General features: G+C 41.5%; 1 protein-coding gene across 1 annotated transcript in view; it reads left to right on the top strand.

Moving 5' to 3' along the window:
• Nucleotides 1-14,532, top strand: part of SUSD1 (sushi domain containing 1) — a 113,107-nt gene that overhangs the window by 31,865 nt on the left and 66,710 nt on the right. The window contains exons 7-8 of the mRNA XM_008068331.2: nt 10,529-10,626; nt 11,240-11,426. Of these exons, the coding sequence (XP_008066522.2) occupies nt 10,529-10,626; nt 11,240-11,426 (285 nt within the window). The remainder of the gene's footprint in view (nt 1-10,528; nt 10,627-11,239; nt 11,427-14,532) is intronic.

Here is a 14,532-nt window from a genome sequence, read left to right as displayed (position 1 = left end):
CCACTCACCTCAGCCTCCCAAAGGCGTGGGATTACAGGCTGAGCCACCGAGACCGGCTCATTCATTTGTTAATGGACACGGGTTGCATCTACATTTTGGCTATTGTGCATAAAGCTGCTATGAACATGGGTGTACTGCTCTCAGTTCTTTTGGATTTATACCCAGAAGTGGAATTGCTGGTGAAAGGAGTTTTGAGATTTCAGTTTGTAGTCTAACAGTGCCATGTCATATATTAACTGTATGTCATCAGGTAAGGCATTATGAGCCTCCGTTTCCTAATCTGTAAAAGGGTAAAACAAAATCTGCCTTTCCTGCTTCAAAGAGTGTCAAGAGGGAATCAAATGAGATAATCCATGGGGATCCTTTTTGAAAAGTTTAAAGCACCATGCACATGTTAATCTTTTTCCTGCAACTATTAGCCTCGTGTGAATATCTACTCGTGAATTGGAAGTGTGCACTACCACATGCTTCATTTCACTCTTCTACCTCCAAGAGACAAGGTGGGAAAAGGCAGTGATTTTCACCATTTGTGATGGTTGTTAGAGGGTGTGACAAAAGGTTGCCACATAGTCTCTGGGAATGTATTTCTGGATGTTGACTTGTTTGGCTCTGAAGACAGATCCCTGAAGAATGAGATCTCCAGGTAGCTTTGGTCTGGGTCTCTGGTTTGACTAGCAGCAGAATTGTGGTAGAATGTCTCTTGGGTCTTGCCCGTCAACATTTTCCATAGAAAAGTCTACCTAGAGCAAGCAAAATATGGGGACTTTTGGAAATTATTTGTCCATAGAGCAATGGTACAAAACTATTTTGGGAATAGGAATTTGATGAAATCTGTCCATTCAATAGATATCTATTTAGCATGCACTATGTCTGAGGTACTTTGTTGGCATACCCTCTTGGAGTTGACAGGGCAATAGGGGAAATGGACCCTTTCCCTGAAGGAATGCACATATAAATATACACATAATGTTTACATTTAAGACATTCATGGACCTCTGAAGTGCTTGGCTAACGTATCCTTGGAGTATGTGGGAAACAGCTCTGCGGCTGAGGTTCTGTCTGTGCCATGCAATTCCTACATGCAATTATCTCCACCACAAAATTAAGAGGATGTAGGCTAGAGACTGCAGTAATAAAAAACAAGAAGGGGAGACCTGAATGAGAACCCGATAATCTAACGCAACCTTCTCTTAGAGAGGTCTTACTGACTTGCCCAACTTGCACAGAGAAACAAAGTCAAACCTGTAAGTGACACCACAGACTCCAGGGTCCCAGGCTTAATACTTGGGGAAATTGAGAGGAGCTAATGCCATACTGAACTAGATGGCCACTCCATCCTATCACCTAATAACACCTCCGAGAGTTATTTGGAGGAAGTGAGGCAGCTGCCTCCTGGGATGCTGAATTCAACACGTTCCCGACACCAAGGTACCCATGGGGTCACTTGGTGAGTGGGCTGGGCATAGCTTCTGACCCTCAGCCATTTGCTTCATCACTCAACCTACTCTGCCGCCACCATTCAGAATCTAATGGGGTACAAGAATTAGTCACTGCATGAAAAACCAGTGGATCTGCATGGGGCATAGTAAGCTATTAATTAGCTGATGCTTGTAGAGCACTTTGAAGAACAAACATGTTATGTAACTGCTAATTATAATTACCATTCTCAGCCTGCTACCTTTCACAGAGTCTGGCTCCAGCTGCAGCTGTTTCCATGGGTTTGTGCAAGCTTTGATTTAAGGAAAGAAAAGGCATTCTTCCTGAGAGCTGTGATCTTTCTCTGAGGAGGCCTCTGTGCCCTCCATCAGGATTGGCAGCTAAATTCAATTTCCGCAGATAAAGGGGGGTGATTTACATGCTGATTAATTCATGGTGCAGTGCGGATGATCTCTGGGTGGGTAGGTAGGAGCAGCATCTGGAAATATAGTAAAAGCTACTGATTACCATGGCACTTGCTCAGCTGCTCTCCCTTCTTTCTTCTTTTCCCTGTTTTTTTTTTTTTTTCTTCCCATTTATTCACCCCCTACCCCATCCCAACTCCCTCCATGTATTTTGTTTTTCCCTTCCTCAGTGTTCACTTTTGGCTTCTCCCCTCCATCTTTTTCTACTTTTTTGCTGCTCTCTGAATGCCTTCTGCTTCTGTTCTCTGTTTTCACTCCATTTACTCCCCACTCCCTTCCCATACCTACACATTTAGTTCCAGATTGGGCAGACTAATTTATCTTCACGTTATCTGGATTTTTGAAAATTACCTTAAAAATATTTTTGGAGTCCCTAATCCTTTGGATTAGTAGCACAGATCTGTATGTTTTTATTTTTCCTTTTTTTTTTTTGAGTGAGGGTCTCACTGTGTCACCCGGTGGCATGATCATGGCTCACTGCAGACTTGATCTCCTGGGCTCAAGTGATCCTTTCATCTCAGCCTCCTGAGTAGCTGGGACTAGAGGTGTGTGCTACCATGCCCAACTAATTTTTTGATTTTTTTGTAGAGACAAGGTCTTGCTATGTTGCCCAGGCTAGTCTTGAACTCCTGGGCTCAAGCAGTCCTCCCACCTTGGCCTCCCAAAGTGCTAGGATTACAGGCATGAGCCACCGCACCCGACCTTTGTGTATTTAATGGAGGATGAACTTTACAGACATGGTGGGACTTTTATTTTTTAAAGCCACTTTGGACTGGAAACACCAGACAGCTGGGAATTAGGCAACCACTTGAGTGTCTGGAAAAACTCCAGGTGGAAGCTTGATGTTAATGAGTCAGTTTACCTCAAGATCAAAGAGGCTGATTCATTCTTGATAAGACTTTCCCTGGCTCCCATTTTGCACAGTCCATTTGGCTTTTTATGTTTAGAATCTGAGTTAATAATTATAAGGCTGATGCTTGCTCACTCCATGCTCTCAGAAGGGTAACATCTCTATTGGAACACAGGCTGTTTATTGCTAGGCTTCTTCCTGTGCCCTTACCTGCCCCAGGCACTGCCCAGAGGCCTCCAGGACTCCAATTAATCTCTGCTCCTTCTCTTTGGTTGGTAACCCTCCTCTCCAGCCCAGTGCGTGCTTACTTGCCACTGATATTTAACATTGGACAGAAAGGTCAGCCGGAATAAATGGACACGATTATATAAATAGCCACATGCATGGGATGCATTTGAATATGTGTATGATGTTTGGACCATCAAGTATTATAGTTACCACTGACTGAGCACCAACTCATACACCCAGGGCTCTGCTAGGGGCCTTCATACTTTGATTTTATTTCATCCTCAGAAAAGCTCTGTGAAATAAGTATTGTTATTTTTATTTCATAGATGAGTAATCTGAGAAGCATAAAGGTTAAGCAACTTTATTTTATTTTAACGATGTGTGGTACAATTCAGGATTAGGTGTACAAATGAACATCATACAGGTAAAGTTTGGGCCTTCCTTTGGTCTCTACTTTGCCTGGTTTAAGATCAGGTACCCTTATTGTGTTCCCCACCCCCCATGCCCCTGGCAGTATCCTGCTACTGCCAATCCTTTTCTTATAGTATTATGGTAAATGTTCAGGGATTAAGCATTTCACAGGGTCATTCAATAGCAAATGGCAGAGGCAGGATTTGAATTCAGCCCTATAAGCCCTGAAAACCCATGTTCTCTCTCCTATGCCAGTGTCTCCCAAGCTTGAGTTATTTGTATACCACCCTGACAATATTTGCCATAATTTAAAAGTATTATTTACTTAGTATGTTTCTTAAAACATTTTATATTTTTAGCTTAAATTTATAATTTAAATTTATTGATTAAGGACACTTTGTAGTATATGTGATATCATGAGTTTAATGAACTAGGTATATTCTTTTCACTTTAAAAAATTTTAAAAATTTAAAACAATTTTTGTAGTTACACAGTCTCACTGTGTTGCCTAAGGTGGTCTTGAACTCCTGGGCTCAAGTAAACCTCTTACCAAAGTATTGGGTTTATAGGTGTGAGCCACCACACCCAGCTGATAAACTAGGTGTATTCTAATATGCTCAAAACCATTGCATAGCAAACATAAACATTTATTTATCAAATCACCAAAAATCATCCTAAAGTATGTAATACATGTTAGGAAAGCTCTACTCTAAGCCATGCTACTTCTACTTATTTTATGTGACTTTAAATTAGTACTTAATACAAGGAAACATGAGAATGTTTATAGCCAAACATGCATTTATTCAAAGTATCGCCTTGGGAAGCCATAATCTGATTTCAGTGCTGCTGTCATTATCAAAATGGGTTTATTCTGGGATCTCTGTTAGGGAACTTTGGAGGTAGTTTATGAGTTGTACCAGAAGATCAGTCATATTACTTATGAAATCAGATACTGTTTTGACTAGAAATGACATTGAGCTTGACCATCTGTTTGGGTCACCTGAATTTATTGTGGCCTTTTATTATTTCCAAAAATAAAGGAAAGGAATATACAATTGGAAAACAAGAGAATACACCAGACCAGTCCCTCTTCTTACACAGGGAGACTTCTGAAAGAGCAGCTCACTGTCTTTTTTTTTTTTTTTTGGTGACAGGATCTTGCTTTGTTGCTCAGGCTGGAGTGCAGTGGGATGATCATGGCTCACTACAGCCTTGAACTTTTGGACTCAAGCAATCCTCCTGCCTCAGCCTCCTGAGCAGCTAGGACTATAGGTATGCGCTGTCATGCCTGGCTTTTTTTTTTTTTTTTGTAGTGATGGGATATTGCTATGTTGCCAAGGCTAGTCTTGTACCCCTAGTCTCAAGTGATCTTCCCACCTCGGCCTTCCAAGGTACTAGGATTACAGGTGTAAGCCACCATGCCCACCTGTGCTCACTGTCTTAGTGTCCTCCGCTATTCTCTTCTCAACCTACTGAAGGGAAATCAGGCATCTGATATCTCCATGTCACTGTAGTGCTCTCACCTAACTGCTAACTTCATGTTCTAGTTTCAGTTCTTATTCCTCTTAACCTCTCCATGACCCTTAGCATTGTTGATCATGTATCCATCCATTCAACCAATAGACCAAATAATAAATATTTTTTAAACACTTGTGTCTAAGGCACTGTACTAGGGTCTGTAGGTAGAGGTAAACATAGTCTCTGCCCTCATAAAGTGACATTCAGGAGAGGTAGTCATTAAATAACTAATTATGCAATTATTTAGTTACAAATGTGATAAGTGCTACACACAGAGAAATACTAGATGCTATACTAACAGAATATCAAAACATATAGCATATATATATATATGTATATACACACACATGCTCATTTGTATGTGGTCTGTACACAAACACACAAAGTAAAGCAAAACAAAGCTACTACTTTATCACCCACTGAAGCTTCTCTCCCCTCCAACCCCTGCCAAATTCAGTGAGAGTTCAAATGGATTGCTGTAGGGGGCCTCCATTTTCTAAGTGTTCTATAGCTGGATAGGCCAAAGGCCCACTTTACCTGCCTTTACCCAGTCACACCTCAGAAAACTATGGGTACTCCATCAAGGAAGAGGAGAGAGTTGAAGCTTGCCCCCGAGCTTTGATGACCTGCTCCAGGTCCTTCTTGTGTGGGGGTGAGGAGTTTGTGGGGGAATAGTAGAAAGAAACAGGTATCATTTTCAAAGAAGAGTCCTTCCTTCAAATCCTCCCTCTCTTCATTCCTGGACATCACTTTCTCTGCCAGTCTCCCATCTCTCTGTTGCATTGCTCTTTCTCCTCTGGTTTTCCCTTGGGTTTTGGTGTCTCCCAGTGTTCTGCCACTGGGCCACTCTGTGTCCTACCTGAATGTCTTACCTGCATGCATACCTTCAGCCACCGTCCACATATCCGTGACTTTTAAGATTAATTTTTCCCATGTAGTCAGCAGATAATTTAGTGTGTCCTCAACATAATTCATTAATCTCTTTCTCACATACCCAGCCTGCCTCCTCCTGTATTTCTTAGGAGAGCTGTGGAAGGTAATCCATTTAGACTCTCAAGCTCAGAGGCTGCCGGTCAGCCAGACTTCACACTGACTTCACACTGTTCCTTATCTCTGGCCTCCTATGGATTCTCCCTCAGAATTGCCTTGTTTTGTAATACAGCGCCCTGTTTCATCTCTTAACCTCTTTGCTGAATAACTGCTTCAATGCAAAGGCTCTTAGCTCTGGGGTCTGACACATAGAGTTTTCAATCCTGACTTGACTGCTTACTAGCTCCATGACCTCTGGCGGGTTACTTAACATCTCTAAGCCTCAGATCTAGAAAATGGACACAATAATATCTAGCTCATGAGGTTATTTTGAAGATTAAATAAAACGATACATTTAAAGTACTATATACGCTATCTGGTCCATAGTAAAAACTTGATAAATATTCACTCTTTTTATTGTGTTTATTATTGCTTCTTATGACTGCTGTGGAGATGAGATAAAGTCTATAAAGCAATCCCTGTCTGACATGTAGTGATCACTGAGTGAATGGTATAATATTCTTTCCTTGTGACCTCTGATTCTTCTGTATCTAGACTGTCCTTCAAAATATACCACAGTTGTCTTTCTAAAAAATACACTCTTCCTATCATTTTCATGCATTTGGCTCTCTGTTGCTTATAGGCGTCAGTCTATACTTGCTAAGGCCAGCAAGGCCTTTTCCAGTGTGACTCTGTCTTCCCTGTGCAGCCTCAGTTCTTATCTTTGTGCCTCCAAGGTTATGTGACACTTCTCGCAGTCACATGACACTTCTTTCTCACCTCTCAGACTATGCCACATCCTCTCACTGTCCCAGACATTGAACCTGCTGTTCTGTCTGCTTACCTGTCTTCCCCACTCTGTAGCCATTAATCCATGAAGGTCACACCCTCCATGAAGCTGACTTTCTCAGGTCCTCCAGGGAGAGTTGATGTCCTCTTTCTCTATACCCCGTAGTACTTATGTGTAGCTTTGTAATAATTTGTGACTTGGTGAGTTGCAATCTACCTGCCTATCTGCTTGCTCCTTTCAGTAGATGATAGCTTCTTGAAGGAAGGACTGGTGTTCCGATTGTTGTCACAGTCCAGTGTCTGGCATGGTAGGATGCTTGGCATCCGACAGCCATTCAGTTAGTAGTGAATAGTGAGTGAAAGAGAACTAGAGACAGTCACAAAGGGGACTTCCAGAAGTATTTTCAGTACTATTGGAATTAGGGCATATTGTCCCAAGTCATCTCTTACAAGGGAAGCATTAATATAGATGATTAATATCTGATATATTTATTAAGGAGTCTTCTTTTGTAGACACCTGGAGGACAAAGCAACCAAATTTTGTTAAATTGTTTCTTGGGATGAAGTATCTGGTTCCCATAATCAGATCTAAATCCTCTATGTGCAGAGAGCATGGCACAGGCTAGAGGCAGATGGCATCCTTGAGATGCCATTTACAGTTGTCATAGTGAATGAGCAAAAAGAAAGGACAAAAAAGGAAACTCCTCTCTAATTTCTGCCTGGGTGACAAAAGGGCCCAGAATGAGAAGGAAATTTGCTTTACTGGCAACCCCGAGAGAAGGTGAGGGGTGGGATGCTTCCTTTTCCTTCTGGTCTAGGTGGGGAGTTAACATCAGAAGGATATCAGAGTGAGCAAAGATGTTGAAAGCTCTGGGACTTTGAAGGGCAGTGGAGAGGGAAGGGGCCAGGAATATTTGGGGCTTATTCAGGTCAACATCATCTTTATGCCATACAATGGGGTGAACTGATAAGGTCATTGCATCTCTTATCTACCAATGTCCACAACTGGAGTATTTCTTTGATTTCAAATTATCTATGTTCTGGGGAGAAGTATTGATATAGAGATCCAGGAATGCTTTAGACAGCTGTGGTGGTCTTCTGATATCTCTGTAGGAATTTGCCTGTTTCTCTCTCTCTGCCTCTGTAAATTCTCACTTACTAATAGATAGCCTGGGTTTACCCAAAACCAGCTCATGTGGGACACAGATTCCAAGTCATGCTGCCAATGCAGTAATTTAATGAAAATGTAAAATGTCCTTGGGCAGAGAGACCTGTAGACCAGGGTCAACCTAAAGTAGATATTAGTTCTGTATATACAGGAATATGAGTTGACCCTGCAGGTATCTAAGGTGTAGACTTTCTTTCCTACTTGAAGGCTGAGAAGAGATTTACTAGAAGGGAGAAATAGGAACTGAATTGTGGAAGGTCATTTTCTGAGAAGAGAATTATCTTTCTTATACTTCTTGATGGGACCTTTGGGTTTCCCAGAAAACAGGACCTGAAGCAGAGGGCTTATATTTATCATGCAATAGGGAATACAACCCCAGGAAGCAGGAGTGGGGACCAAGGGCAGCAAAGCAGGGAAAGGAGGAGAGCCAATGTAAGGATGCCTATTGGACTGGTCTCCACAGAGGGTGAGTATTGCTCCATCTGTGCAAAAGTGTCCTCAGTGGCTATAGAAACTAGGTCTTTGTAGGACTGCCCTTCAGGGGAAAGAAAGAAGAACTTATCCACTAGCTCTTGTCCCCATGGGATTTTTAACTCCCCTGCACTTCCTGGTTGCATGTGCCTTATGTGGGTGCCACAGCAGGGAAGCCCCAGAATAGAAGGCAAGACACAACCATGTTGTCAAAGCCCATGCAAAGCTGGAACAAGGGGCAGATGAGGCTGAGAGAATCTGAAGGAACCCCTAGAGGTGTTTGCTTCAATGGGAAAGCTTCAATTAGAGCTGTGAAATATCCCTATTTGGTGACATGAGGATTATCTTCTCCAGGGATGAGAGTATGGTGGCTTCTTTCTGCAGGGAATTTTCTTTCGTTTTTGATGCTATTGTGAATAAAACTATTTTCTTTTTCTTTTTTCTTTTTTTTTTTGAGTTGGATTCTCAGTCTGTCACCCAGACTGGAGTACAGTGGCCGCTCCCAGCCACCGCAGTCTCAACCTGCCGGGCTCCAGCCATCCTTCCGCCTCAGCCTCTGAGTAGCCAGAATTACAGGCATGCACTACCACGCTCGGCTGATTTTTGATTTATTGTAGAGATGAGGTCTTGCCAAGTTGCCCAGGTGGGTCTCGAACCTGTGGGCTCAGGCAATCCACTCACCTCAGCCTCCCAAGGCGCGGGATTACAGGCTGAGCCACCAAGCCCGGCAAAACTATTTTCTTAATTTCATGTTTGGATTGTTCATTGCTAGTTTATAGAAACACAATAGATTTTTGAACATTGACCTTGTATCCCGCAACCTTGTTGGATTCCTTTCTTAGCTTTAACAGCTATGTGTGTGTGTGTGTGTGTGTGTGTGTGTGTTCCTTAGGTTTTTCTATATGTAAGATCATATCATTTGCAAATAGAGGTTTAGTTATCTGCAGGGAATTTGGTTTTAAAGAAATGGAGAGCTAGATGTCCCCCCACACTTTCCTCTCTGAAGAACTACCTGGGTAGTTGATTGGGTCCTGGGTCTGCTGGAAACTGGGTTGCCTCAGGGAATGAAGGCCCAGTTTGGTTTCCCACATTACTAAAGCCATTACATGCAATGTATGCAGACTACTTAAAAGAAGCAGAACAACCCAAAGAAATCAGTGACTTCCTCATAGACCAAGATTAAATAGCTTCAGTTAAAGGAGTCTCAGAAGTATCTAGGAACCTTGTGGAGAATTTCTTTAGTTTACCTCAAGCTGCTTCTGAGGCATAGTCCTGTGATGTAATACATGTCATTTCCTCCCCTTGGGGATAGCAGTGACTTGAATGAAAGCTCCCCACCACCCGGTTGGGATGAGAAAGGTGAAAGCAGATTGCACAGTTCTAGGACGACTCAGGACCCAGCTCCAAGCGCTACTCCATCTCACCTGCATGGAATACCAGTGGCATCCAGTGGCCTGTCAGGCTCATCACAGGTTGAAATTCTTACCCACACTCAAGCAAGAATCTTTCTTTTTCCTCCAAATCAGGTAATGGGCCAGGCTCATTCATGATGAAGGGAAGTTGGATGATTGACCCAGGATAGCTTGAATTGCCTGACTCAGTATCTGACTCAGAGGATGAGTAGTGATCAGCAGAGGCACCAGCTGTGCATATAAAATAATCTCCAGCACACACATGTTTATTGCAATATTATTCACAATAGCAAAAACATGGAACCAACCATGCTGCCCATTGAAAGTGGACTGAATAAAGAAACCGTGGTACATTTACATGATGGAATATTATGCAGCCATAAAGAAAATAAAATTATGAACTTTGCAACAACCTGGATGGAATTAAAGTCTATAATACTCAGTGATTTATCACATAAACAAGGATGTGATTACCACATGTACTCATTCATAAGTGGACCCTGAACGTTTATCATAATACTATAAGAAAGGAATTGGCAGTAGTGGGACACTGCCAGGTTTGGGGATGGAACAATAAAATCAATAAGAGTACCCGCATTTTACCTGAATGATGACCACATATGTACCTGACCCTCATTTGTACCCCACATTTTTAAAATAAAATAAAATAATTTAAAAAAATAATCTCCATTAGGACTTTTCCAAAGACCATTGATGCATTTTGTGAGTCAACTCTCTTTTTCTATTTTAGAAATAAGGACAGAAATTAATGATGTATTACTGTTTAATAACACCTGTGTGAAATGGCAAATAAACTCGGAAAGAATAAGCTCCAAGATTATGTATGTGGTAAGTAAAGGGATCTCTTTTTTCCCTGCTAGGACAGACTCATGGGAATATTAGTCAGAGGAACTTGCTTCCATGAGATCTTAATCTAATTGCTTTCCAGTCCTATTGTCATTTAAAAAGAAAGAGTGAATGGACTTTTAAAAATATTTGGGTTATTTTGTTATTTTATATTTTGTGTTTAATATTTGTCATTCGACAGGGTGTGTGTGGAGGGGATGCTTTTATATTTGGCATCGTCATTATTGCTTGTTTCCGAGCACTTGTATTTCACTCCCCCAGAGTAAGCCTGGAAGCAATCTACTGACTCAGTGACAGAATGCAGCGAATGGTCCTCAGATTGTAGCTGCCTCCATTTGTTGCTGGTCATTTGCTTGCAGGAAAACACTTCCTAGGGAGACCCCGCATTGATGTCACCTCTTAGGGTTTGTTGATTACCGGACTGATCAGATGTCATCATCAGATACCTGATAGCAGAGGTTTACCTTATTTATGCTCACAGGTTGAGCGGGGCAGTGTAAATTGGAATAGTAGGAGAACAGGATCCAGCACCACCAAGTCTTAGTTGTTTTGACCGGAGTCAGGGCAGATTATCTTGTCTTTTTCTCTCACAAAGATATACATAAAAGGACAACGGTTGGACCCTCTGGAACCAGCTCATGAGGAGACAGTCAACTTGACCACAGACAGCAGGACCCCAGAAGTGTGCCTAGACCTGTACAAAGACACCAACTACACCGTGAGCATTTCCACAGCCCCTCCCAGGCGCTCTGTGCCAGCCATCATTGGTTTCCAGACAGCTGGTAGGTGGAAGTGAAGTCTCATTTCCTCCTAGAAAATGCTAAGTGCAGGATGTGTGGAAATGTGCTTCAGTATCAACTGAGTGGTACAGTTCATATTTACTTTTGAGATTTGTACTCAGATGTGGTTGCTCCAGGGGTCAGAACCAGAGCAGGTCAGAGACTCCTATTCTGTTGGTACCAGCCTGAATGGGCTCTGAGGTATTGTTTCTGGTAGAGGTGGAAGGTAATACAAAGGCATTTTAAAAGAGGAAAACATTAGGTGATAATGCATTCCATTCTCAAATATCTAAGGCAGTAGAGGGTAGCCATGTGGCTTATCTTTGATAGTAAACTCAAAAGTCATTTCTTGCCCTTGCCTGTGGTAGAGGAGGAGTCAGGGATACTGACCCAGTAGCTTTACATCTCTGATTAGAGTGACCCCAGAACTTATTAGGATGGGGGAATCAGGTTGAGAGTGAATGTTTAGGGAATAGCCCTAGGGTACAGGAGGGTGGATGTTGGTTGCAAAGAGAGGTGGGCCCGGCTTGGTGGCTTAGTCTGTAATCCCAGCACATCAGAAGGCTGAGGTGAGTGGAACCTGCAGGTTCGAGATCAACCTGGGTAACTTGGTAAGATCTCGTCTCTACAATAAAAAAAAAATTAGCTGGGCGTGATGGTGCGCATCTGTGGTTCCTGCTACTTGGAAGGCTGAGGCGGAAGGATCGCCTGAGCCTAGCAGGTCGACGCTGGGGTGGCCATGAGGGTGCCACTGTACTCCAGCCTGAGGGATGGAGTGAGACTCCAACTCAAAAAAAAAAAAAAAAAAGGAATGGGCTAGATGTGGTGGCTCATTCCTGTAATCTCAGCACTTTGGGAGGGCGAGGCAAGAGGACTGCTTAAACCTAGGAGTTTGAGACCAGCTTGGACAACATAGTGAGACCTTGTTATCTAGAAAAAAATATTTAAAAATTAGCCAGTCTTGGTGTTGCATGCCTGTAGTCCCAGCTACTCAGGAGGCCGAGTGGAAGGATTGTAGAGGCTGTGGTAAGTCATGATCGTGCCACTGTACTCCAATCTGGGCGACAGAGTGAGACCCTGACTCAAATAAATAAATAAATAAATAAATAAACAAGCAAACAAACAAACATTAAAAAGAGGGTGGACAGGAAGAAGCTTTAAGAAGTGGGATTATAGGAATAAACCTCATTGCACACAGTTGTCACATGGATTTTTAAACAACATTGTGACAATTACAATAAGTTTATTTTTAAAAAATAATTCTGGTTAAGTATGATGACTAATTAAGTACCTTATAAACAAACCTTGAGAGGTCATTGCTGCCATTTATTATTTAGGGGGAGTCGAGGTAGTTCTTATTTAGCTGTTTGATGTCCCACTTAAGAAAATATACCTCAACCAGGTACTGGAAAGTGACATAGATTTAGCAGAAATAATTAAAAAACCTGTCAATCTTAACAATAATATAAAACCAACTATGAAACTACGCAAATGGGGTCTCTTGGTATTTGTCTTGGTATTTGTATATAAAACAAGAGTATTTCTTTCCAAGTTAGTAATATGTAGGCAAAGATATTGTAAAATTTATCTGATAGCTAGGAAAACTTTATGAAATTAACAATAAACGACTATGGATGTAGGAATATGTAGTCTTTAAAAGATGAACACAGACTCATCTGTCACTGTTCAGTCAGGATGACAGCTTGCTGTTTGGTGTCAGGTGTTTCTACTAATATCCAATTACCCTTTCAAGTTACTTTCCACTAGGAAAAGGATGGTCTTTGGAGTCAGGCAGATCTGGTTTTACATCTTAGCTCTGCGTTGAATAGTTGGGTGATCATGGCTGAGTCATTTCAGGTATCTGGGCTACTTCCCTGTGTCTGAAATTTTAAATGAAGTTGGATTAAATGTGCAAATGAATCTAGTGAGAATTAGGATTTTATTGAGTCATCCCTCCTGGGAGCAAGGTATGTGTCTACGTTTTTGTAGTATCTACTCAGGTCTGCCTCTGTTTATTTATGCACTGTTGTAAAGATTTGTCATTCTCTCCTTCTAGAGCCTGCCCATTCTGATTTCATTATCAGGGTTATGCTAGTTCCTTCAAATGATTTGGGAAGTTTTCCATATATATATTTGCTCTGGAAAAGTTTATAGCACTTCGGAATTATTCCCTTCCTTTAAAGCTGGACATTTGCTCATAACATTATTTAATTATTTAAGTTTAACTCCTTTAGGGAGGCAATGCTTTGGCAGTTTTGTCAGTTTCTTCCACGATTTTGGTCTGTTTATATTTCTTACATTTTCTTAAGTCAAATGTTAAAATTTATACTTTTCTTAAAAATGTCTATTTGGATGATATTTTAAATATACTGGCAGAATGTCATAAGGAATATTCGCTTACATCTTTTCTGGGGAACATATAATAACCCCCAAGTTATTCTAACTCCTAATTTTGGTTTTCTCTCACTTTTTAAAAGTTGACTATTGGGAGGCAGGAGGATGGCTTTAGCCCAGGAGTTTAGGCTAGGCAATATAGTAGCAAGACCTCATCTCTACAAAAAAATTTAAAAATGAGCAGGCATGATGGTGTGTGCCTATAGTCCTAGCTGCTTGGGGGCTGAGGCAGAAGGATTGTCTGAGCCCAGGAGGTTGAGGCTGCAGTGAGCCGTGATTGTGCCACTGCACTCCAACCTGGGTGACAGAATGAGACCCTGACTCAAAATAAATAAATAAATAAATAAATACAAATAAAAGTTGATTAGCTTGGGCTGTCTGTTTTATCACTATTTTCTTTCCCTAAAGAAAGAGCTCTTGGGTTTTAAAATTGTCTTTCTTTTTTCTAACTTAATTTCTCTTCTTATTTTTATTATTTCCTTCTTTATGCTTCTTTTAAATTCGTCATATTGTTCTGTTTCTAAATTCTTGAGTTAAATGTATTTAAAAATTTAACTTATTTCCATTCCTTTCTCTTTGATAATAAAAGTCTTTTTTTTTTTGAGTTGGAGTCTCACTCTGTCGCCCAGACTGGAATGCAGTGGCCACTCCTGGCCACCACAGCCTCTACCTGCTGGGCTCTGGCGATCCTTCCGCCTCAGCCTTCCAAGTAGCC

The sequence above is a fragment of the Carlito syrichta genome, unplaced genomic scaffold (genome assembly GCF_000164805.1).
Source record: "Carlito syrichta isolate Samal-C Ts95f unplaced genomic scaffold, Tarsius_syrichta-2.0.1 Scaffold310362, whole genome shotgun sequence".
NCBI lineage: Eukaryota > Metazoa > Chordata > Mammalia > Primates > Tarsiidae > Carlito > Carlito syrichta.
Note: the sequence above shows the minus strand (reverse complement) of the source record. Positions and strands in the feature narration are given on the sequence as shown.